This window comes from Balaenoptera physalus (genome assembly GCF_965194825.1).
Source record: "Balaenoptera physalus genome assembly, chromosome: 2".
NCBI classification, from domain to species: domain Eukaryota; kingdom Metazoa; phylum Chordata; class Mammalia; order Artiodactyla; family Balaenopteridae; genus Balaenoptera; species Balaenoptera physalus.
This window is the reverse complement of record NC_138883.1, coordinates 22,559,103-22,583,940: the sequence shown is the minus strand read 5'-3', so window position 1 is coordinate 22,583,940 and position 24,838 is coordinate 22,559,103. Positions and strand designations below refer to the sequence as shown.

General features: G+C 37.5%; 1 protein-coding gene across 5 annotated transcripts in view; it reads right to left on the bottom strand.

Annotated features, from left to right (window-relative positions):
* The window catches only part of CEP128 (centrosomal protein 128), a gene marked incomplete at its 3' end in the record, with an annotated part of 432,096 nt that overhangs the window by 252,786 nt on the left and 154,472 nt on the right, over window positions 1-24,838 (bottom strand). For all 5 annotated transcript variants that reach the window (XM_082451219.1, XM_082451220.1, XM_082451221.1 and 2 more), the window contains 2 exons: window positions 19,775-20,425; window positions 13,084-13,248 (listed from right to left, as the gene is read on the bottom strand). In XM_082451219.1, coding sequence (XP_082307345.1) covers window positions 13,084-13,248; window positions 19,775-20,425 — 816 coding nt within the window. The remainder of the gene's footprint in view (window positions 1-13,083; window positions 13,249-19,774; window positions 20,426-24,838) is intronic.

Sequence of the window (24,838 nt, the reverse complement as noted above, 5' to 3'; positions counted from 1 at the left end):
GTATATCCTTTGCCCTCTGTGAACCCAACACTACTCTGGAATAAAGAGGACAAGGGAAGGTCATAAACTGAATTTTTTACTTGTTATGAAAGTCCAATAACATGCACCTACTTCATCACTCATGTGATTATTATAGCAAAGGCAGGTAACCTCGGTTCTTAGGAATACTAGGTGCTCCTTCTCTATGTTCCTGCAGCACTTTGTATGAGCTTCTGCTGTAGCACTTACTACTCTGTGTGTCTTTTATGTCTGTCACCTCAACAGACTGTGAGTTCCTCTAGGGCAAAGATCTTATTTCTCTTCATTTAAATATTTCAGCACCCCTCGTACAATTATGGTGGAAATGTAAACTGGTGCAGCCTCTATGGAAAACAGTATAGAGGTTCTTCAAAAAATTAAGAATAGAACTGCCATATGATCCAACTATCCCACTTCTAGGTATTCATCCGAAGAAAACAAAAACACTAATTAGAAAAGATACATGCACCCCTATGTTCGTTGTAGCATTATGTACAATAGCCATGATATGGAAACAACCTACATGCCCATAAACAGATACATGGATAAAGAAGATGTGGTGTGTGTCTGTGCACACAGACACAAAATGAAATACTTCTCATACATAAAAAAAAGATGAAATCTTGCCATTTGCAACAACATAGATGGAACTTGAAGGTATTATGCTAAGTGAAACAAGTCAGAAAAAGACAAATACCGTATGATTTCACTCATATGTGGAATATAAAAAACAAACAAACAAAATAAGCGAACAAGCAAAAACAAACATATAGATACAGGAAACAGAGTAATAGTTACCAGAGGGAGAAGACTGGTAGGGAGGGCAAAATGGGTAAAGGGTAATCAACGGTATGGCAACAGACAGAAACTAACTTTTTGGTGGTGAGCACGCTGCAGTGTATATAAAAGTAGAGAGCTGTACACATGAAATTTATATAATGTTATAAACCAGTGTTAGCTCAATAAAAAGTAAATTTAAAAAAAGAGAAAAAAATCCCAGCATCTAATAGAGTGGCTCACATAGCAGTCAATCAATAAATCTTTCTGAAACATAAATATCCTTTTATGTTCCATTCATTCCATTAGTGTTTCTTTTTTTTTTTTTTTTTTTAGTGTATTCTCTATGTGCCAAGCATAGTAGTCCCTAACTGCACAACAATGAAGGAAAAAAAAGAAAACAGAATCTCTAAACTCAATAACTTCTTGTGTTTCAGTAAGTTTGTTTTTGTAATACATTAATTAGTCAAATCATTGAGAGCAAGCATCTTGTAAGTAGCAGGTTATTATAACCATCAAAGTAAGCTGATGTCACAAAGGTGAAGGTTCTGTCAGTGGTAAGAAGTAAATCAGAATAAATTTTGAGGATAGAGCTAATAACATTTGCTGATGAGTTACGTATAAGTCTAAGTGTGAGAGAATAAGAGAGTTCTTTACATGTATTTAGAAAGCAAAAGAACACTGTAATTCCTACTAGAAGATTAAAATCAAAATGCTACTATTTTTTGAGTTAGATATACACTTCCTTCTCCTCTGTAAGTATATACTTTATACTATTTCCTTCAAAGGAGGGAGGAAATTATGATTAATAATATATAAGAGTAAGAACTAAGAGCATTAGTAAAACAGTAGAGTTAATTGAAAAAAGTAATGGCATAATTAGAAAACTGGATAGATGATTTGATGCATGTTAAAACTTGAGTGTGGAAGACTTTCCAATCTATAACCTGGTCTTAGGCAGGCTTAGGAAAGTTATCCATAAAACAGAAGTCAAAAAATGGAAATTCAAATTTAAACTTCTAACCCCATTTAAGGAAATTATTCTTGCCTCAGGCTTTTTAGTTTCTTTTTCTAGGAGAATATTGAGCAATACAAAGATCATTGGCAGCACAATCAAAAAGGTGTTAGGATATGTATTGGATACATTCCTAGAAATTAATATTCACAGTTGGAAACAAAAATGCCTCTAAAGGGTATTTTATGCATTCATTAACTTTTAGGACCATTTTGTAATTATGATGTATTTCTCTTAAGTCAATGCCTGGAAACAGAAATAACATTAGTTATTTAAAATCAGCCACTTTTGATGCATTTCTATTTCTGAAACAAAATACGGACAAGGAAACAAACAACTAGAGTTTCAAATTATGCATTTGGAACGAACATTGTTTAATTTTCAAAAGAAAAAAAGTGCATCATTCATTTCCAGAGAAATGTTTATAAGCTTACGGTGTCTTTGGAAACCATCAGAATTTCTTCCTCTCCTCTATTTTTTTCCTTAAAGGATGCTTAAGCATGCATTTATTCTTATGAAAGAATATGGGAAAAAGTTTAAAAACAAATCTCCAAATAATATAACTCGTGTATACAATAAGCACCTTCTAGTTATTGGTTTTTCATTAATTGAAAGAACATTGCTTGTTCAAGATTAAATGATAAAATGGATTGAGTCAATTGGTGCTTTAAATGGTGATAAAAGAAACATAATGTAAACAAACCAGGACATTCATTTTATGTTCCCTTTTAGGGTCCACCAACGCAAGCTAGGTCTGCTCAACATCCAGCACAGCACTGACACAGATGCAACAGAGATCTTTCATGTGGCCTCTTCCCCTTGGCTTTACACACCACAAGCAACTGTAGGTACTATTATTTAGCCTAACTCCTACACCCACAGGATGGGTATCACTCACAGTTTCACAAGGAAATGAAATCAAACTAGTAATACAGGATTTTAAAGGCAAGTCCCCAAAAGGACTTTTTTCTTCTCAAGCCCTTATAGTTATCAACCACTCAGCTAAAGATTAAATGCCTCAAAATCAAGTCCAAATCAGGGGTCATAAAGACACAAACTTGGACTTCACTCCTTAAATTCACTTAAAATCAACCTCTTTGATCGTAAATGGTTGGTAAAGAGGTCACTGCCAATGGAGGAGACTTTGGAAATGGCTTCTCCACACCTGTGCTCCAGTCTGGAAACTAGACCAAATGTCCTTCTATACATCTTTACGTCTTGCCCCTCCCTCCGCCGCAGCTGTATGTATAACTGGGCTCCCCCGGCACTGCACAATCACTCCATCTTTGCATTCTAAACTTGTTTCTTAACATCTGGCAGAGTGATTCATACATGGTAAACACTGGTGTTTCTGTCAACTCTCTGTGAAAGTAAGGACTACTCTGGGCTTAATGACTATCAGGGATTCAATTAAAAGCACTTTATAAATGACAAATGCAAAATTTATAATGTTACCTTCAATTTGACCATTTTATTATTATTTTCATTGTTGTTGTTTTTAAATGAGAGAAATCTGACAGGAACTTACTCATAGTATCTTAGTTAGTGTTTATTTAACGTATCTGGTTTAAGTTTGCTATAGCTTTACTCTACTCACACTATTTAAAATAGACGAAGCACCAAAGAAAGAGCACAGTCTGCCTAAAAATGGCGTAAAGTGTAACCATTAAATAAATGCTAGAAGTCAACAGCTCATTTGCTTCTACTTCTTTCTCGTACTTGGAAAAAAAAAAAATGGAAATCAGAGAATTCTGCCTGCTACTATCTTAGTAAAATATGTGAAACTGTGGTTTTTGCAAAGTAGTGAATACTTTATAGAAGAGACATCTGACAATCATATATATTTTTCCACATCATGAGAAACAGCAATCCTAAACAGATGGTCAAATTAGAAACAAAACACAAATTTCAACAACACTGATTCATTTTTTCCAGTCACAGATATCTTTTATGTGGAAATATCAGGTTTTAATTAGACTTTTCTAACAAAATCATTGATGACTTCTATTCCAAAATTTGTGTCAGGCTAAAAAACATAAGAGAGGATATGGTAATGTGTTGAATATAATAACCCTAAATTTAAATTCAACACTAAAATTTCATTGAAAAGACACAAATGTGAGTCATTTTACTGGCAGTAAATAAAGGGAAAAATACAAGGAATTTATGCTCATATCCTGTTTTCCACCACAAGCTATGCAATGTTCGGCAAGTCACTATACTACACGCTCGCCCTCAGTTTCCACCATCTGTAAAAAATGGGCATCATAATTACACTTGCAAATGTGAATTATAATTACCATTTTTTAAAGATCCACATTTTGTAAAAGAAAATTATTTCCTAAGTGTTTTCAGGCAACATAGCCATAGCTTTAAATATGTTGCTAGGTGTCACTTCACAAATGATTTCAATAAAGGATTTCATGAGAAGGAACAAAAGTACATTTCTACAAATCCTAATCGATTCAACACTTAGGTTCCTGTGAATTGCAATTGCCTTAGATGTCTCACAATTTGTCTCCTAATTGTTTCACTGCAGCTATTCACATCTCCCAAAAGAACTAATAATAGAAAATAAAGTCAAAAAAAAAGAGAAAGAAAGTCTTCTAAAAAAACTTAAGTATAACTATGGAAAAAAGCAAGTATTCACTGAGTTAGCTAAGCATCTCAGAGAGCCTACATAATCTATATACTAACCAGAAATGGTTCTTACAGAAACCCTTTTGATTAGAAACTCCTTTAATCCATTAGGCCCCATTTATCAAGTTCACTCTATTGCTTAAACAGTAGGAATCTTTGGGATATAGGTCATGGGCTTCTTTTCATTGAAAACATATTTTTGTCCTGTTTTCTTGTTTTTATTTCCCCCAATCTGGTCAACACATACACACTCATAGAGGGAAGGGGAATGGGGGAGAGAGAAACAGAGAGAGAGAGAGGGAGAGGGAGGGGGAGAGGGGGAGGGGGAGAGGGAGAGAGAGAGAGAGAGAGAGGGAGGAGGAGGGAGAGGGAGAAAGAGGGAGAATGAATGTACATACATATCCATAGGTTATTGATATTTTTATCTACATGTAAACATATGTGTACATACATGTGTGTATACACACATATCTCTTCAACCACAATTTACTTATAAATTGCCTACCATGTGTCAGGCTCTCGGCCGGGTCTTGGAGATAAAAAAAACAACCAAGACTTGGTTCCTGTCTTCAAATAGCAAGCATAATTACAAACCTGCCCACCTGTTTGGTTTGCTTAACAAACATGCCTGCAATATCACTTGCTGATAGAACTGCCAGCTCTTCTCACATCGGTGCCTCTTTGTGGACCATCATCTCAAGTGATTCAACACAGTCGGGCTCTAAACTTCCAATCAGCATCGTTCCACAGTAAGTCTTACTCCCAGTTCCCTGGCCCTTAATACCTGACACATTATTGGGTAATCAATGCTTGCTGATTGGTTTATTGCTGGGCTGAACCATTAATTGGCATCTATTTGGTAACGTAACAATAACAAAATAATGGCAGGTGCTAATCGATACCTTATCAGGTATCAGAAATTCAGCCAAGCACTTTATATACATTTTCACATTTAATTCCATAATAGAGTTTATTAATACACCTGTTTTAAGGATGATATAACTGAGGCTTTGAGTTTTGGGGTTTTTTTAAAATTTAATTTTATTTTTTTATACAGCAGGTTCTTATTAGTCATCCATTTTATACACATCAGTGTATACATGTCAATCCCAATCTCCCCATTCATCACACCACCCCCACCTCCCGCCGCTTTACCCCCTTGGTGTCCATAAGTTTGTTCTCTACATCCGTGTCTCCATTTCTGCCCTGCAAACCGGTTCATCTGTACCATTTTTCTAGGGTCTCTAGATTCATCCACATATCTACAAATGACCCAATTTCGTTCCTTTTTATGGCTGAGTAATATTCCATTGCATATATGTACCACTTCTTCTTTATCCATTTGTCTGTCGATGGGCATTCAGGTTGCTTCCATGACCTGGCTATTGTAAATACTGCTGCAATGAACGTTGGGGTACGTGTGTCTTTTTGAATTATGGTTTTCTCAGGATATATGCTGAGTAGTGGGATTCCTGGGTCATATGGTAATTCTATTTTTAGTTTTTTAAAGAACCTCCATACTGTTCTCCATAGTGGTTGTATCAATTTACATTCCCACCAACAGTGCAAGAGGGTTCCCTTTTCTCCACACCCTCTCCAGCATTTGTTTCTAGACTTTCTGATGATGCCCATTCTAACTGGAGTGAGGGGATACCTCATTGTAGTTTTGATTTGCATTTCTCTAATAATTAGTGATATTGAGCAGCTTTTCATGTGCTTCTTGGACATCTGTATGTCTTCTTTGGAGAAATGTCTATTTAGGTTTTCTGCCCATTTTTTGATTGGGTTGTTTGTTTTTTTACTATTAAGCTGCATGAGTTGTTTATATATTTTGGAGATTAATCCTTTGTCCATTGATTCGTTTGCAAATATTTTTTCCTATTCTGAGGGCTGTCGTTTCAGCTTGTTTGTAGTTTCCTTTGCTTTGCAAAACCTTTTAAGTTTCATTAGGTCCCTTTTATTTTTGCTTTTATTTCCATTACTCTAGGAGGTGGATCAAAAAAGATCTTGCTGTGATTTATGTCAAAGAGTGTTCTTCCTCTGTTTTCCTCTAAGAGTTTTATAGTGTCTGGTTTTACATTTAGGTCTCGAATCCATTTTGAGTTTATTTTTGTGTATGGTGTTAGGGAGTGTCCTAATTTCATTCTTTTACATGTAGCTGTCCAGTTTTACCAGCACCACTTATTGAAGAGGCTGTTTTTTCTCCATTGTATATCCTTGCCTCCTTTGTCATAGATTAGTTGACCATAGGTGCATAGGTTTATCTCTGGGCTTTCTATCCTGTTCCACTGAGCTATATTTCTGGTTTTGTGCCAGTACTACACTGTCTTGATTACTGTAGCTTTGTAGTATAGTCTGAAGTCAGGGAGTCTGATTCCTCCAGCTCCGTATTTTTCCCTCAAGACTGCTTTGGCTATTCAGGGTCTTCTGTGTCTCCATACAGATTTTAAGATTTTTTGTTCTAGTTCTGTAAAAAATGCCATTGGTAATTTGATACAGATTGCATTGAATCTGTAGATTGCTTTGGGTAGTATAGTCATTTTCACAAAATTGATTCTTCCAATCCAAGAACATGGAATATCTCTCCATCTGTTGGTATCATCTTTAATTTCTTTCATCAGTGTCTTATAGTTTTCTGCATACAGGTCTTTTGTCTCCCTAGGTAGGTTTATTCCTAGGTATTTTACTCTGTTTGTTGCAATGGTAAATGGGAGTGTTTCCTTAATTTCTCTTTCAGATTTTTCATCATTAGTGTACAGGAATGCAAGAGATTTCTGTGCACTGATTTTGTATCCTGCAACTTTACCAAATTCACTGATTAGCTCTAGTAGTTTTCTGGTGGCATCTCTAGGATTCTCTATGTATAGTATCATGTCATCTGCAAACAGTGACAGTTTTACTTCTTCTTTTCCAATTTGTATTCCTTTTATTTCTTTTTCTTCTCTGATTGCTGTGGTCAGGACTTCCAAAACTATGTTGAATAATAGTGGCGAGAGTGGACATCCTTGTCTTGTTCCTGATCTTAGAGGAAATGCTTTCAGTTTTTCACCATTGAGCATGATGTTTGCTGTGGGTTTGTCATATATGGCCTTTATTATGTTGAGGTAGGTTCCCTCTATGCCTACTTTCTGGAGAGTTTTGATCATAAATGGGTGTTGAATTTTGTCAAAAGTTTTTCTGCATCTATTGAGATGATCATATAGTTTTTATTCTTCAATTTGTTAATGTGGTGTATCACATTGATTGATTTGTGTATACTGAAGAATCCTTGCATCCCTGGGATATATTCCACTTGATCATGGTGTATGATCCTTTTAATGTGTTGCTGGATTCTGTTTGCTAGTATTTTGTTGAGGATTTTTGCATCCATATTCATCAGTGATATTGGTCTGTAATTTTCTTTTTTTGTAGTATCTTTGTCTGGTTTTGGTATCAGGTTGATGGTGGCCTCATAGAATAAGTTTGGGCGTGTTCCTTCCTCTGAAATATTTTGGAAGAGTTTGAGAAGGATGGGTGTTAGCTCTTCTCCAAATGTTTGATAGAATTCACCTGTGAAGCCATCTGGTCCTGGACTTGTTTGTTGGAAGATTCTTCATCACAGTTTCAATTTCATTACTTGTGATTGGTCTGTTCATATTTTCCATTTCTTCCTGGTTCAGTCTGGGAAGGATATACCTTTGTAAGAATTTGTCCATTTCTTCCAGGTTGTCCATTTTATTGGCATAGAGTTGCTGGTAGTAGTCTCTTAGGATGCTTTGTATTTCTGAGCTGTCTGTTGTAACTTCTCCTCTTTCATTTCTAATTTTATTGATTTGAGTCCTCTCCCTATTTTCCTTGATGAGTCTTGCTAATGATTTATCAATTTTCTTTATCTTCTCAAAGAACCAGCTTTTAGTGTTATTGATCTTTGCTACTGTTTTCTTTGTTTCTCTTTCATTTATTTCTGCTCTGATCGTTATGATTTCTTTCCTTCTGCTAACTTTGGGTTTTGTTTGTTCTTCTTTCTCTAGTTCCTTTAGGTGTAACATTAGATTGTTTACTTGAGATTTTTCTTGTTTCTTTAGGTAGGCTTGTATAGCTATAAACTTCCCTCTTAGAACTGCTTTTGCTGCATCCCATAGGTTTTGGATCATTGTGTTTTCATTGTCATTTGTCTCTAGGTATTTTTTGATTTCCTCTTTGATTTCTTCAGTGATCTCTTGGTTATTTAGTAACGTATTGTTTAGCCTCCATGTGTTTGTGCTTTTTACGTTTTTTTCCCTGTAACTGATTTCTAATCTCATAGCATTGTGGTCAGAAAAGATGCTTGATATGATTTCAATTTTCTTAAATTTATTGAGGCTTGATCTGTGACCCAAGATGTGATCTATCTTGGAGGATGTTCCATGCACACTTGAGAAGAAAGTGTATTCTGCTGTTTTTGGATGGAATGTCCTATAAATATCAATTAAATCTATCTGGTCTATTGTATCATTTAAAGTTTGTGTTTCCTTATTAACTTTCTGTTTGGATGATTTGTCCATTGGTGTAAGTGACGTGTTAAAGTCCCCCACTATTATTGTGCTGTCGACTTCCTCTTTCAGAGCTGTTAGCAGTTGCCTTATGTATTGAGGTGCTCCTATGTTGGGTGCATATATATTTATAATTGTTATATCTTCTTCTTGGGTTGATCCCTTGATCATTATGCAATGTCCTTCCTTGTCTCTTGTAACATTCTTTATTTTAAAGTCTATTTTATCTGATATGAGTATTGCTGCTCCAGCTTTCTTTTGATTTCCATTTGCATGGAATATCTTTCTCCATCCCCTCACTTTCAGTCTGAATGTGTCCCTAGGTCTGAAGTGGGTCTGTTGTAGACAGCATATATATGGGTCTTGCTTTTGTATCCATTCAGCAAGACTGTGTCTTTTTGTTGGAGCATTTAATCCATTCACGTTTAAGGTAATTATCAATATGTATGTTCCTATTACCATCTTCTTAATTGTTTTGGGCTTGTTTTTGTAGGTCATTTTCTTCTCTTGTGTTTCCCACTTAGAGAAGTTCCTTTAGCATTTGTTGTAGAGCTGGTTTGGTGGTGCTGAATTCTCTTAGCTTTTGCTTGTCTGTAAAGCTTTTGATTTCTCCCTCAAATCTGAATGAGATCCTTGCCAGGTAGAGTAATCTTGGTTGTAGGTTCTTCCCTTTCATCACTTTAAGTATATCATGCCACTCCCTTCTGGCTTGTAGAGTTTCTGGTGAGAAATCAGCTGTTAACCTTATGGGAGTTCCCTTGTATGTTATTTGTTGTTTTTCCCTTGCTGCTTTCAATAATTTTTCTTTGTCTTTAATTTTTGCCACTTTGATTACTATGTGTCTCAGCGTGTTTCTCCTTGGGTTTATCCTGTATGGGACTCTCTGCGCTTCCTGGATTTGGGTGGCTATTTCCTTTCCCATGTTACGGAAGTTTTCGACTATAATCTCTTCAAATATTTTCTCAGGTCCTTTCTCTCTCTCTTCTCCTTCTGGGACCCCTATAATGCGAATATTGTTGCATTTAATGTTGTCCCAGAGGTCTCTTAAGCTGTCTGCATTTCTTTTCATTCTTTTTTCTTTACTCTGTTCTGCAGCAGTGAATTCCACCATTCTGTCTTCCAGGTCACTTATCCGTTCTTCTGCCTCAGTTATTCTGCTATTGATTCCTTCTAGTGTAGCTTTCATTTCAGTTATTGTATTGTTCACCTCTGTTCATTTGTTCTTTAATTTTTCTAGGTCTTTGATAAATATTTCTTGCATCTTCTCGATCTTTGCCTCCATTCTTCTTCTGAGGTCCTGGATCATCTTCACTATCATTATTCTGAATTCTTTTTCTGGAAGGTTGCCTATCTCCACTTCATTTAGTTGTTTTTCTGGCATTTTATCTTGTTCCTTCATCTGATACATGGCTCTCTGCCTTTTCATCTTGCCTATCTTTCTGTGAATGCTGTTTTTGTTCCACAGGCTGCAGGACTGTAGTTCTTCTTGCCTCTGCTGTCTTCCCTCTCGAGGCTTTGAGTTTTAAGCAACTTGCCTAATGCCACACAGCTAGAAAATGATTTATACTCAAAGTTGTCCATAGCCACTAATGCTATACTACTTCCCGAAGAGAAAGGCCCTATCTGTAGATGACTGGACCCAGTGAAACTTTGATTCATAGCTAACTATACTAAAAAAACAGGCCTACACAAACAGCTAAGTCAATCAAAACTACATAGCAATCATGTACACAAAAAATATTAAAGAAAAGCAAGCATATAAGCTGTGTATATTTATATATGTGTGTGTGTCTATGTATCCTTAAGATTATTTACCATTTTAGACGTCAGAGACATCTTTTCTCTGCATTAGGACCCATTATCAGGACTTGACTATATAGTTTTAACAACTGAAAGGGATTTTGCTTTTAATGATCCCACTAGAAGCTTTCAATTGCAGATCTGTGTCTTATCTATTGATATATCCCATCTCCAGCATCCAGCACAATGCCTCCCACATACTAGATGCTCAGTACATAGCAAAGGAATACAGTAGTCCCCCATTATCTGTGAGGGATATCTTTCAAGACCCCCAGGGGATGCCTAAAACTGAAGATAGTACCAAACCCTATACATATTATACATACATACCTATGATAGTTTAGCTTAGAAATCAGGCACAGTAAGAGATTACCAACAATAACTAATAATGAAATAGAACAATTGTAACAATATACTGTAATAAAAGTTATGTGATTGTGGTCTCTCTCTCTCAAAGTATCTCACTGCACTGTATTCACCCTTCTTGTGATGATAAGAGATGATACAATGCCTACATAAAATGTGATGAGATGAAGTGAATGAGGTAGGCATTGTGACATAGCATTAAACTACTGCTGACCTTCTGATAATACCTCAGAAGGAGGATCACCTGCTTTGGGTGATCCTGGATCATCAAGCCATGATGATGTCGATGGTTGGATGTTAGGAGCAGAAGACTGAGATAGGTGGGGATCACGGGTGTTAGAAAGTGGGACAGCTCAAGATTTCATTATGCTACTCAGAACAATGTGCAGTTTAAAACTTATGAATTATTTCTAGAATTTTCCATTTAATCTTTCTGAACTGCATTTGGCCCAAAATTGGTAATTTCAGTTACCGTGGCAGGTATCTGAAACAATGGAAAGGGAAACCACTAATGAGGGAGGACTACTGTACAATCATTAAATTTTAAAACTCTGTTCTAAGGTGAATGTTCCATTTATATGAGTGTATGACAATGCATAAATACCTGGAACATCACAGATAGTGGAGAAGCATTTATTTAAGCAGAACAAGGTAAACTTTACACTTTCAACATAAAATTTCCCCCACTCTTTCTTAAATGCAAATAATTAAACACAAAACATGTTAATACAATCTTCTGGCTAACTTTTAATTATGGAAAAGTTGGAAAATTTAGTATTATCTTCAAAGCAACTACACCCTGGCAACAGATACATTAATTATGTGTGAACATTAGACTTAGTCAAAACAAAGCGTGACATAAGAACTAAATTACAATTGTCAAGATTGTAGGCCTAAATTTAGCAACTTAAGCACATTTAATCATAAACTCCAAACTAACTTAAATTTTATTTCCTTGATTTTAACAATTACTAGGAAGGTAAAATATATATATACGAAATACAGTGAAACAACAAAAAGAGGAAAAGATGAGCAAAGCATGAAGAAAGTTTCTTCTAGAGGTTGATGACACCCCACCTAGTGATATTTCCTTCAACACAGATGTTAGTTAGTAACCCTTATCAAGAACAGGAGTCATCTGGCCCAGTCTATCCTGCCTTATCCTATTATCCATATGTTAATAGTCTTTTTTCTATTTGGCTTCTATCACACTCCAATGTAAATCCTTTTAGGAAGTTGGTAAAGACACAGAACGCAAATTTAACTAATCTGTCTTCTATTCTTAGTTGACTTTTGGCCACAGAAGTAGTGACTCTAGAAGTCCATAGTATTCTACCCAATGCCTGGTATATAGCAGACACCCCCCGAAATTTTACACGTCTACTGATAGGAAAGCAGTGAGCCTGCTGGGAATATTCCAAGGTTGCCAACCTTCTTAAGCTTCAGTCTCTGTAACTGCAAAAATGAGCATAATAGTATCAATTTCATAAAATGACTATGAGCATTAAAAGTGCCTAGTGCACAGTGACCACTTCATCTATTATATATTTTATTTTGAACCTCAGTTTCCTCATAGGTTAACAGGGATCAATAAAATCTAACCCAAAGAGCTGTGAGAATTCAATGAGTACACATATGTAAATCAATTGGCATAAATACTTGCCATAAAGTAGGTCTTCAATAAACCGTAATTCCTTTCTTTGCTACCTTGCCTCTAAATGCCTATTTTAAGATCCAGAAGAAATTTAAAATCCAAAGTATTAGAAGGTTACTAGTTGGTTGAAAGAATAAAAATCACAGCATTCTAATAAACTTCTATGATGTTTTCTGGCACCAATACAAATTGCTATGAAAGCCTAAAAATTAGCATTTAGTAGTACATAAACTATGTTCTAGAAGAAACACTAGAAGAAATTCAAATAAGTCTTTTAAATTAAAATTCATTCACATTTTTACCTTTTCTTCTAGTTGGTCCTTCAAACACTGGTATTTTAGCTTCAGTTTTTTGTTCTCATTTTCATTCTGAGTTAATTCCTCTGTCAGCCTGTCATACTGTGATTTCAGCTTCTCTAGCTGAGAACGCTGGACTTTAGCCATAGTCTTATCTTCTAAGCTTTCTGCCTGAGAGAAAAAGGAGAAAAGAGAAAGTCCACTGGCCACAGCCAAACTGTACACAAAACAAATTCCACATTACATCAGTGGGCAAACACTTCGAGATTTTGCTACCTCTAAGCATTCACACATAAACATACATGCAAAGGAAACTTTCTTTGCATGTGTTCAATCTCTCCTTAGCATTCACTGAGCAACCAATTAAGTGACAGGTACTCTACTAGGTGCTGAAGATAACAGGCATGAACCGTAAAAGAGACAGATACAACTGTCAATTCTGACAACGATGAACAAGAAGTGCTTCATAAAGGTGCAAGCAGAGGTACGTGCAACCCAAAGAAGGGACACTAAGTGCTGAGAGGGGAAGGGTTATTAGAGAAATGTCCCCATAAGGATATACTATGGGATATTACTGCCTGATCAGTCTCCTCATCTATAAACGGAGCTTAACAATATTCCTACTCAAGCTACACTCTCGCTTTTGTGAAAGACTTGTGTATTTTTTGTACAATGTAATTATTAATACCACTCTTGTGGGGCTAAAAAGATTATGGATCAGAGTAGCCAAAAAATATAAATAACTTAATATGAAAGAGTTTACCAGTGATTATTTCAGTACCAATAGTGCAATAAAGTACCTCGTTTTCGTTTATTATTTGGAATATAACCAGAATCAGCTTTAAAAAAAAAAACAATAGGAATAATCGGTGGATGGGATTCAATAAGGATTTGCCAGGCATGTGAAGTTAAAGACTTAAAATAACAACAATGTAAATACTGACTATATGTCAGGCACTGCTCTAAGACCTTTTCGTATAGTTGTCCCTCATTACATCCTCACCAAAACCTGACTAGGGAGACACTGTTATTGTCTCCTGTTTTGAAACTGAAGCAGAACAACACTAATCATTTGCCCAAGGGTATGTAGTGAGTAAAGCAGAGCCAGGATTTGAACGCAGGATTCTCTCTACTGTCCATGTTTTCAAGCTACTCTGCCTCACTGTCTTTAAAAGGTACCTATATCATATGGTTTTAAAAACCAGCTGGGTGCAACTTGCAATGTTAACTAGTTACACCTACCAGTTACTGACAGCCTGTAAGCACCCACATAGAATCTGTTTAAAATACATGTTTCAATGCCTAAAATATATTTCTTTCCTTTGTATAAGTTTATTATATGTATATAATCAGGTACATAGGAACATAATCGCTGGAAGCAATTTCCCAAAAGGAAGAAATTTTGTGAGTTTCAGACAAGAATCTGTATCTTATTCACCCCACAAAATTCAGCTAAGACTTGATGCCACTTTGAGTTAACAAAAGAATCGATGTTTTTAATGAGGAATCCTGTATTCACTACCCAAAAATAAACTTACAAAATAAAGTCTCTCATCAGGAAAATTGTTCGATTATTATTTTAGGTTTTAGTAGAATACTTAGCTTTTCTTTGTGTCTTATAAAAAGTGTAGGTATAGACAGTTTTCCCTCAAGGCCAGTGGTGTCTGGGCCAGCTCACAGAGACACTCAGGAACCAACTGTGCTCATCTCTTCCCAACTCTGTCTCCAGTGACGCTGTTTGATAGCTTGAAACCAGCCAAATGGGGGGTTTTATACCACTGAACTTGGCAAATGCTACAAATCTGGGTTCCCCTCTTTGCCCCCGGAGAACCTATTTTTAAAACAGTTACCAGCACACTAATGCTTAAGTTTGACTAAGAACTTACTTCTTGTTGTAGTTTTACTATTACATTTACATTTCATTTTGGGGTTTACAAAGTGACGTAACACTCACAAAAACCCTGTGATAGAGAAAGACATTACTGTTTCCATTCTACTGATGAAGTACAGAAAGGTTAAGTAACTTGACCAAGATCATATGGCCAGCAAATGGCAAAAATATAGAACTCCACTCTTGGTCTTCTGATTCCAATAAAGGCTCTTACAAAATTACTTTTGTTGAAATAATAATGAGGTGATAACCCAATATCCTTCAAATATTAATAGCAGCTAGAGTATTTCATAAAAATATTTTACATATAAATTTAAAAACAGGCATGAGAAGGGTAGATCTAGATGGGGAAAAATATAACCTCTGCAGAGAAAAAAGTATGGGTAATGTATCACACTTATTAGACTCAGAAAAAGTAATAGATTAAGGTGAAGCCGAAAGACAAAGAAATGTAACATTTACAGAGCTATCTATCTAAAGCCCTCTTGTACATAACTCAGTGTATTAAATCTTCGATGACGACCATTGCTATCAACTCCTGTTAATTCATATAAACGAGTCAAAGGTACAGAATTATATTCATAAAATAGCATGAGGTGGGGCTGTTCCTATGGGTAACTTATTCGGTTTAAGAGAAGAGTACTGGGCTCTCACGATCTCTGGTTCTCCTGTTAAGCTCGTATGCTTCTTTTGTACCACATTATAGAGTAACTACAACATCCCTCCACATCTCAGTCTTCCGAATTAAAAAAAAAATCTAAAGTTTTCGGAGAATCTACAGAATAGTTCCAAACGGTGTCTTCTTTATATACAGGTAATGTCTTAAAGCTTTATTGTCACCTCACTATACACAAATACAAAGCACTTCTTTTGGATGAGGAAAGCAATTTTACCACATTACAGGGAAAGAGCCAAACCAGACAGATCACAAAGCAAGTCAGCAGCAAATCCTTTGATTTCTGGCTTTTCAAACATTTTAATCCAACATCCACGGAACATGTTCTATATGTCTCAAACATCATGCTAGACACCATAAGAGGATACAAAAATGGCTAAGACCTGCTACCTGCCCCTCTGGAGATGTATGAACACAAAACAAACACACCATAATATAAGGCAGCCTAAATGTGCTGTACTAGCAGTTCCAAAAGAGAGCTATGGAAACACAGAGAATCGAAAGATTTATCCCAACCTCAGTTGAGATATATGCCATCTTCAGTGAATCCATAAAAGAAGTGAAAAATTAATTGGGCCTTGAAAGATTAGGCAGCCTTTTTCCTCCTGCAGATTGAGGGAAAAGACAATCCAGACGAAGAGCAAGCAGTGAAAAGTACGTATAGGAAAGCTGTACATTCGTATGAGGCCAGTTGGGGAGCATAAAAGGCTCCAAATGTGAACAGCTCAGGTGGGACCATACTGAGGAGGACTGGACTAGATTTGAGACTTTGCTCCAGAGACAGTAATGGTTTTTGAAGGTTTCTGAGCAAGAAGTGATGCACTTAGATCAGTGTTTTGAAAAAGGCAACAGGTGGTATCTGAAGGTTGAAAGGGAGGAGTTGGGGGGTAGAAAGAGGAACTAAGGGGGAAGTAGGGAGGCTACTCCCACGAGCTGTGTCTCATGTCTCCATAGTCCAAGTTAGTTGCCCACATCCTGTTTGCTACTATGACGCATGATATATTGCTCATATGCCTAGGCGGCCAGGAGCAAATGCAGTTTCTGTCAAACAGGCTGTACCTCCTGACTTCACCTCCCTCTCAAGAAAGCATGTTACAATGTGAGAATGATGTTCTTATATAGATGACCTTGAAACTGTAGTAACTGATTAAATCACTACCAGCTCCTGCTGAAATGTGTGTTTATCACACAACCTAAATAGTGGTGATGAAAGCCAGAAATATGTCAGTAACAGAGAGAAGAAAAGGAGGGTGTAGTTTCAACTACATTCCCAAGAAAACTGCAATTTCTTTGAAAGAACCGTTTCTCACGCCATGGCCTAACAAATCATGACACACTCATCTTCATGCAAAAGCCCTGCCTTCCTCTGAGATTCACGCCATTCCCCATCAACTCCACCTTCCTTGATGGCAGCAGTTGATCGACCAGTCGTCCTCTTCGATGAAGTTTTGGCCATGTGATCAATTAATGCCTTCACAACAGCATCATAAATACCCAAATATCTACCCAACAAACTAACTTCAAAGTTATTTGACCTGCTCTGTTCCAACCACCTTCACCTGTATTCCACAACAGCAACCCACTGCATTACCACCCCCTGGACCTTAACGCTGAACTCTTAAGAATTCCTACCAAATAAGCAGCCTGTGGTCCTAGATTCCTTTCCGTCCACTCTCTCATCCCTTTGCCCATGATACTTCTTCAACGGTAGCCACATGGCAGCACATTGCATGCTCCCAGACTAGCCTCATGCAGCTTGTACCAGCCTTCACAGCACTACGTCTTCACCACCATAGACTCCTTACTGCACTGCTACTCTACTCTCCTTCAGAGGGAAGAAAGAGACCATCAGTCAAGAGTCATATCAACAACCCTAGTCCATTCCTATCAACTTACCCAAGCTTACTTCTTTCTTTCAAAACCTTCAGAGGAAGATATGCCCCGTCTCCTGCTGAATCCTATCCACTCTGTTTTTGATCCAACCCCTCACATCTCCTCAGGGACCTTCTCCACCCATCTGTGACAAGTGAACACTTTTTTGGTTCTTCTTTTAGCCTGTCTGCCACGTTGACACTCCTGACTATACCTTTCTCAAATGTCCTGCTTGGGTCTCCAAGATACCATTCTCTTCTGGTTCTCATCCTGTTTCCCATATGGTTCTTCATTCTTATTTGCTAGAAACTCTTTCTCAATTCTTCCTTTAAACACTGGTGTTCTAGAATTTCATCCTCTTCTTTCTCTTTGCATAATGTCATTCAAATCCTATGATTTCAACTGCCAACAATGGATTACTGGCTCCCAAATATCTAACTTTAATCTCAACTTCCTCCTCAACTTCTAACCCATTATGTACTAAACTGTTCTACCCAGACTTTCATGGTTAGGTTTAAGGTCCCTTCCAACTAACTCAACATGCTAAAAAGCTGGATTTGGCATTATTCTCTCCAAATCTGCTGTTCTGTCTATATTATCCATCTTGACAAACAGCCTCATTATCCAACTAGTCACCCAAATCTAATCCCAGTCAATCTAGATTCTAAACCTTCTCCAGTACAGCAATGTAGTTAAGAATTCAAGCATTTGACTACCTGAGTTCAAATCCTGTCTCTACTCCTCTCCAGCTGTAAGACCTTGGGCAAGTTACTTAACTTCCCACGTCTCAATTTCCTCATCAGAGAGAAATTAACACCACACAATCTGCAGGGATGATGTGAGTATTAAATGGGTAACACATGTACGATTCTTATAGTAATAAAACCGGCACAAACTAAGTGCTGAAAAAATGTCTGCTAGTATTATTATTATTGCCACAGCCAATCAATCAATATATATTTATTTTATTTTCTTTACGGTCAGCTCTTCTCCATATCTGATTCTACTCTTGTTTATGTCCATATCAACTCTGAAAGACTATTATGCCATATTTCACCAATATCAAAACATGTATTTTTTTTTTCACATTTTACCTTCTCTGTCTTGGGATGTTGTCTTACAGTTGATAGCATGTCATGTTTTCATAGGCAGTATTTTTTTTTCTTAGCACACAACAATGATCCATCTTACAAATGATGGTGTCTTAGGTTACATGAAATAGAATAGAGGCCTCTTACATATTCTTTCAGTCTCCATTCTGCTCTGCCCACCCCACGTAAATGAATCCAAATCCACTACTGCCAGCAGTCTATACAGGGCTGGAGAAGAATTAATAAAATAGCCAAAAGCATTCTACAAATGGCAGTTTAATTATAATTAATAATTAATAATTTCATATTTATCATAAGCATTTTTATGGTAGTGGCATTTCAAGGAATTTTGAGAAAAAATATATTAATCTTTGAAGATTTATCCATGTGTTCACCCATTCAACAGATATGTATAATGTTCCAGGAACTGGGCACTGGGGATATAGCTGTAAACAAAACAGAATCAAATCCCAGTCCTCATGGTGTTTTCATACTAATAAAAGGAGATTAAAAAATTAAAACTATGGAATCTATATCATATGATGATGAGTGCTATGGAGAAAAACTAAAGCAGGAAGGAGGGATAGATTTATCACACTCCTGACAATCATGTTATGAAATGATTCCCCTGCATGGTGATAAATGCTAATACCATTAGATCTTACAATATTTCCCCAAATGTAAGATCTCAATATGCATTTACTCAGGCAACTTTGATTTGGAAAAGAAGGGGTAAATCTCAAAAGCCTTGGGTTTACAAAACCCATAAGCTGATCCACTTTAGTTACCATACCAATAAGGACCATGGTTATAGCTTCTACGACCTTGACAAGTCTTTGCCTTTTATATTTTAGGAGATCATAAATGTTGAATGAGGGCACGTTTCAGGTCCACGACTTACTGCCACCTCTGCCTTTCCTGAACTCCCAAAATAGCTAAACGTTCTTTTTAAAGGGCTTCAGTGCTCTGAAATAGGTGCTCCCAGGTGGCTACTATAACTCATTTCAACCTGGCCGAACAGGCATGAATAAGTCTCTTTATTGTTAGTTCTATCTTCCCTTCAGTGCTTGGGAATACAGAATGATCTCTAAAAATTTACGCTTTATTAACTTCATGAGCCACCAGAAAATTTCCTCCAGTATCATCAGGATAATTCAGTGTGGGTACCTTCAGTGTCTTAATATGATTCTCGGCCTCACTCTTTTCTTTCTTGAAGTGCTTCATCAGCTCCTGGATATTCTGTTCATGTTTAGTTTTCACACTCTGCAATGAGGATGTGAGATCTTCCAGCTCCCTCTGGTGAACATCTCTTTCTAGCTTTAACTGTGTAATGATTGTAGCTGTTTCTTCATCTTTGGATTTTGCCTGTGTCTTGAGGTCAGAAAGGTTCTTGAGTACCTCTTTCCTGGCTCTCTGTTCCTCCACCAATTTATTGGCGAGATCTGCCCGGATGGCACTCAAGTCCTTGATGGCCTCTTGCATCTCAAGAAGCTGAGCTTGGTCCTTGGCCTGGCTCTCCTTCAGCTCCGCAATTTCTTCCTCCAGGTGCGCTTTCTCAGCTTTCGTCTGGCTTTGAATCTTACTCTGCTCTTTCAATTCACTTTCTAGCCTCTGGATGGTATCCAGGGAATCCTTGACTTCTAGTTCAAGGTCAGCCTGATGAGACTTAACATCACTTAGTTTTTGCTCCTTACAGTGAAGCTCCTCCTCCTGAAGGGCACGCTTGGTTAGCACATCATTCAATTCCTTTCGAAGATTCTCTATTTGTTGTAACGCTCCATAAAGCTGGCTTTTCAATTCATCCTTTTCTTTTAGGATCTATTGGGTTAGGAACAGAAAGCAAAAATTACTGTAAAATGCACCATATACACTGCCAGAAAACAAAAGTAAGGTTTAAGCCACAAGGAGAAGAAAAATTCATAAAATAATATTTTGTATTTCTTTCTGGTTTTTTAATGAAAAATACTTTTTAGGCTAGAAAAAGGAAGAAAAATACAATTGCTCTGAAGAAGTACCACACTGAGATATATGTTTCAGATTTTCATCACCAAAACATATCAATCCATGATCATAAATAATTATTTAAATGTAAAATAAAATTGATCAAAAGAATGGGGGAAATAAAGGCTTCAATTATAACTTACCAGAGGTTGAAATAATACAGTGTTACTTAAAGTAACATGATTTGCATTTCAATGGCACACTTTTTAAAAGGAGAAACCTCAAAACAGATACAAAACAAATTCGGAAGATAATATAGGGAAGCATGCACATATAATCTACGAAAGGTTTTGGTACAATCAGTCATTATTAATCAAATAATGTCCACAGTGACAAGAAACACACCAGTATGTTAACAGGGAGTCTTCAAGTCCCATGAAGGTAGAAATGAGTTTAAGATTAGGAGAGGTTGGGAAAGGACTCAAGAGAAGAGTCAAAGGACCAGAAGACCATCGCCCTCTGCCAGCCTTTTTAGGGGGTTAGGGCCAACATCGAGGGACAGCAGCCAAGAACTAACCTGCTAATCCTCACCATCCATCAATGCAAACAAAAAAGCCAGCAGCTAAGGAAGCTGAAACTGCCCCACCCCCACCCCAACACTGGCACCAAGACCATTTCTGTACCTGGTTACTGATGCCTACCATGGCTTGAACCCTTAAAAAAAAAAAAAAATTAAGATACATTTTAGAATTAGAAATAATGAGTTAAGATGCAAACAGTTTCAAGGCATTTTTGTACTTGACATTTTACACTGCAGTGTGAAACAATTCACGATAAAATGTAATGAGTCAATCACTCCAAAAAAAATAGTTTCCTTAAATCCGTCTCATCTTAACAGGGAGAATCAGCATGAAGCTAACATGAGAAATAATAAAAGGAGGGGATTAAGCAGTTGAGCTCTGACCAGGAGAACTGAATTTGATTCTCAGTCCAGTCATAAGCAGTTCTATGGCCTTAAAGAAATTATTTATCTTTATAAAGATAGTAATAGAAGCTACCTCACAGCGTTGTGATGACGACTAGTGGGAAGGGAGAAACAAAAAGTGGGGGTGGGATTTAAGTTCAAGGAGAAACCAGGATCCCAGGGAGGTACTTATGCAAGATAGTGATCAAAGCTGTGAAGAGAGGGGATAACTGATAAAGCAATGTCCCTGGATTGAAAAGAGTCTGCAACACAGATGAAAGAGTTCACTCTAGAAGAAAGATTTTAACGCAGGAAGAATGGCTAGAAATATAGATAAGCCTAAAGGTGGATGTATTATTTTTCTATTGCAGTGTAACAAATTCCAACAAATTTCGTGGCTTAAAACAACACCCATTTATTATCTCATTGTTTTCCATAGGTCGTAAATCCTGGCAAGGTATTCTGCCTCGGGTCTCCTAATGCTAAAAGCAAGGTGTCAGCTAACCTGGGCTTTCAGCTGGAGGCTTTGGGGGGAGAATGCACGTGCAAGTTCATTCATGGTGTTGGACAAATTTAGTTCTGTGGACCTAGGACGTGTTTCCTTGCTAGCTTTGGGCCAGGGGTTTTTCTGAGCTTCTGAAGACCACCCACACTCTCTGGCTCATGGACTCCTCTGTCTCTGCAGCCAGTAACACCACACTGAACCCTTCTCATGTTTTGAATCCCTCTGACTTCCCTTTCTCCCAACAGCAAGAATAATTTATCTGCTTTGAAGGACTCCTGTGATTAGATGAGGCCCATCCAGATAATTTTCTTATCTTAAAATCTACTTGCCAAGTAACATATCATAATCATGGGAGTGATAATTCATCTTATTCACAGGTTCCAGGAGTTAGGTTGACACATCTTTGGGAGCTCACTCTACATACCACACAAGAGAAGACAAAAACTGACAGAATCCCGTCTTGGCTGTAAGGGTAATGTGGGAGGGACCTGAGAATGAGGGGAGGGTGCGTAAATATAGTGGCTAATGTTTGGAACAGACAACATAGGCCCCTGGCCCTGAGTTAAGAGACTTCCATGTAGCCCTGAAGATAAAAATCGTATTTCCAAGATGGTCCTAGCACATAAAATGTCTTTGATTTCAAAGTTGGTTTAAACAGCAAGGATATTTATTTTTCTCACATGATGGGAAGACCAGAGATGGGGTAGCTCAAGAAGAGTCCTTCAAAGCTCAGGCTTTGCTACTCTACAACTCTCCATGTTTCGCCCTCAGCTTCAGTGTTCCAAATATTACATCGATTCATGACAAAAGTGACAGTCTTTGGGTGGACAGTCTCAGACTATGTTGGTCAAGTTTAGAATTTCTTTGGCAATATAGATACTAAAACCTAAGTAAGTTTTGTCTATTTTCTTTTGGTTAATGCTTGGCTAGTAGCCATAGCCCAACATTTTGTCTAGACATTGACTCCGAGTCTGAAAATGTCAGTGTCTTAACTGCCACCTCAATATCCTGGACATTCCCAGAGGCCCTCAGTTGAATAGCCTTTATCTTGAGGGAATTCAAAACAATGGACTTGGGTCTCCTTTGTCTGGCCAGAAGTACTTAAATAGGAGAACTTGAAAGGGGCCTGAAAAATCAGGCTGTTTTTACCTCATTTAAATTTCTGCTAAGTTTCCTACCTCCCTCTCTTGCTTGGACTAACTTCAGCATGGATAAACAATTTGGCTTTTCCAACCCTAAAAGACTCCAAATTATCAGACTCTGTAAATGTGGATTACAGATTGCAGATTTTCAGTCTCCCAATGCCCCCAAATCTTGCTCTCTGCTTTTAGACAGATCAGTTTCAACCTATACTTGTCTTTCCCTTCCAGGACTTTTCTGAAGGCTGCAATAAGTACACAACAGACTCCAACATCCTGAAGTTCTTCTACTGGTCACTTAATACCACCCCCTGAAGCACAGCATCAAGGTCCCAAGGTATGACTTCCGATGGTTCAGTCAATGGCACGGCAAGGTTTTCCAATTATTCCTTCAGAAAAGTACAATTCTCCCTGTCCTCACCCCACTTCTCCACTTAATCAATCCTACATTTTAGGTTCTTTAACTTATAGCTCCTTACTCCTAGAATAGCTGCTTCACATAAGCTTGAATTTCTTCTGCTGAGAGTAAGAGAAAACTCCAGTTCAAGCTGGCTTAAACTGCAAGGTAATTTATTATCATTCCAGGCAGAAGTGCTCCACAGTATGTCGAAGCTCTAGACCCAGCTCTCTGCACTGCTCTCAGCAGTGCCCCCCCTTGGAGCGAGGCTTCATTCTCAGGACCACAGCAAGACAGCTTCAGCCATTTCTGGCATCACAGCCAAATATAACAATATTCAGAAAAGAGGAACATCTCCCTCCTAGTGTTATGTTTTTTAGGAATGAGTAAATGTTTACCAGAAGCTCCCCAACAGACTTCATAGTTCACTCTCCAGAAGAAGAATAGTTCTTGATCAGAAGAGGGCTATATGCCTAGTAACTGGCCTACACATTAATTTTTTAATGGAATGGAATGAATTGCGGTGCGGTCAGGGAGGTAACCAAGACCACTGTAGGAGCCAATTGATATCCTGCGTAAGTTTTGCTAGTACCACTCAAGAGCAGGAAGAGAAAAAGTAGAGAGTTGGGTTGATTCCAGATTGAAGATCAGTAAAATGTGTGAGGTGGAAGCAAGACGTTGAAGATGCTGGTGAGCATGTCGGCGGAGTAGCTTTTCATGAAGTCCAGTCTGACAGGAAAAAAACCGATTCCAGGAAACGGCTGGTCAACCAAAGGAATGTGGAAAGATCAAAATCAGATGCTAATAGCTAAAAGAGGAAAAGGGAATAAAAGAAATGTGGACAATCAGAGACTGAAATTTTAGAACTAAAGATCTGAACACAGAGAAATTACAGATGACGACAAATCTTAGCCGTTGAAATTAGCTGCTGAGTGATTTGAAGGTCACTATAAAATAGGAAATTAGTGAAGTATAAGGATACAGAGTTCAATGGGTTGCTGACTTGAACTTGGAAATCACCGAAGATACTGGCAAGAATTACATGTAATGAAACAGGCTGAGGGGAAGCCAGGTGTGAAAATCCTTGGGAAATGTGGAGGCGAAATGGAGAAATAAGTAGCAGTCAGGAACAATGGGAAGGGAATGTTCTAACCAAACACTGCTTCCATAGAAGAAGAGCTGTAAGGGAAGATTATGAGAGGAGGATTGAAAATGGCTGGTGTGAACCCAAAAGAATGATACGGCCTAAAACCATGGTGATTATAGGAACAGGAACCAATTCCTC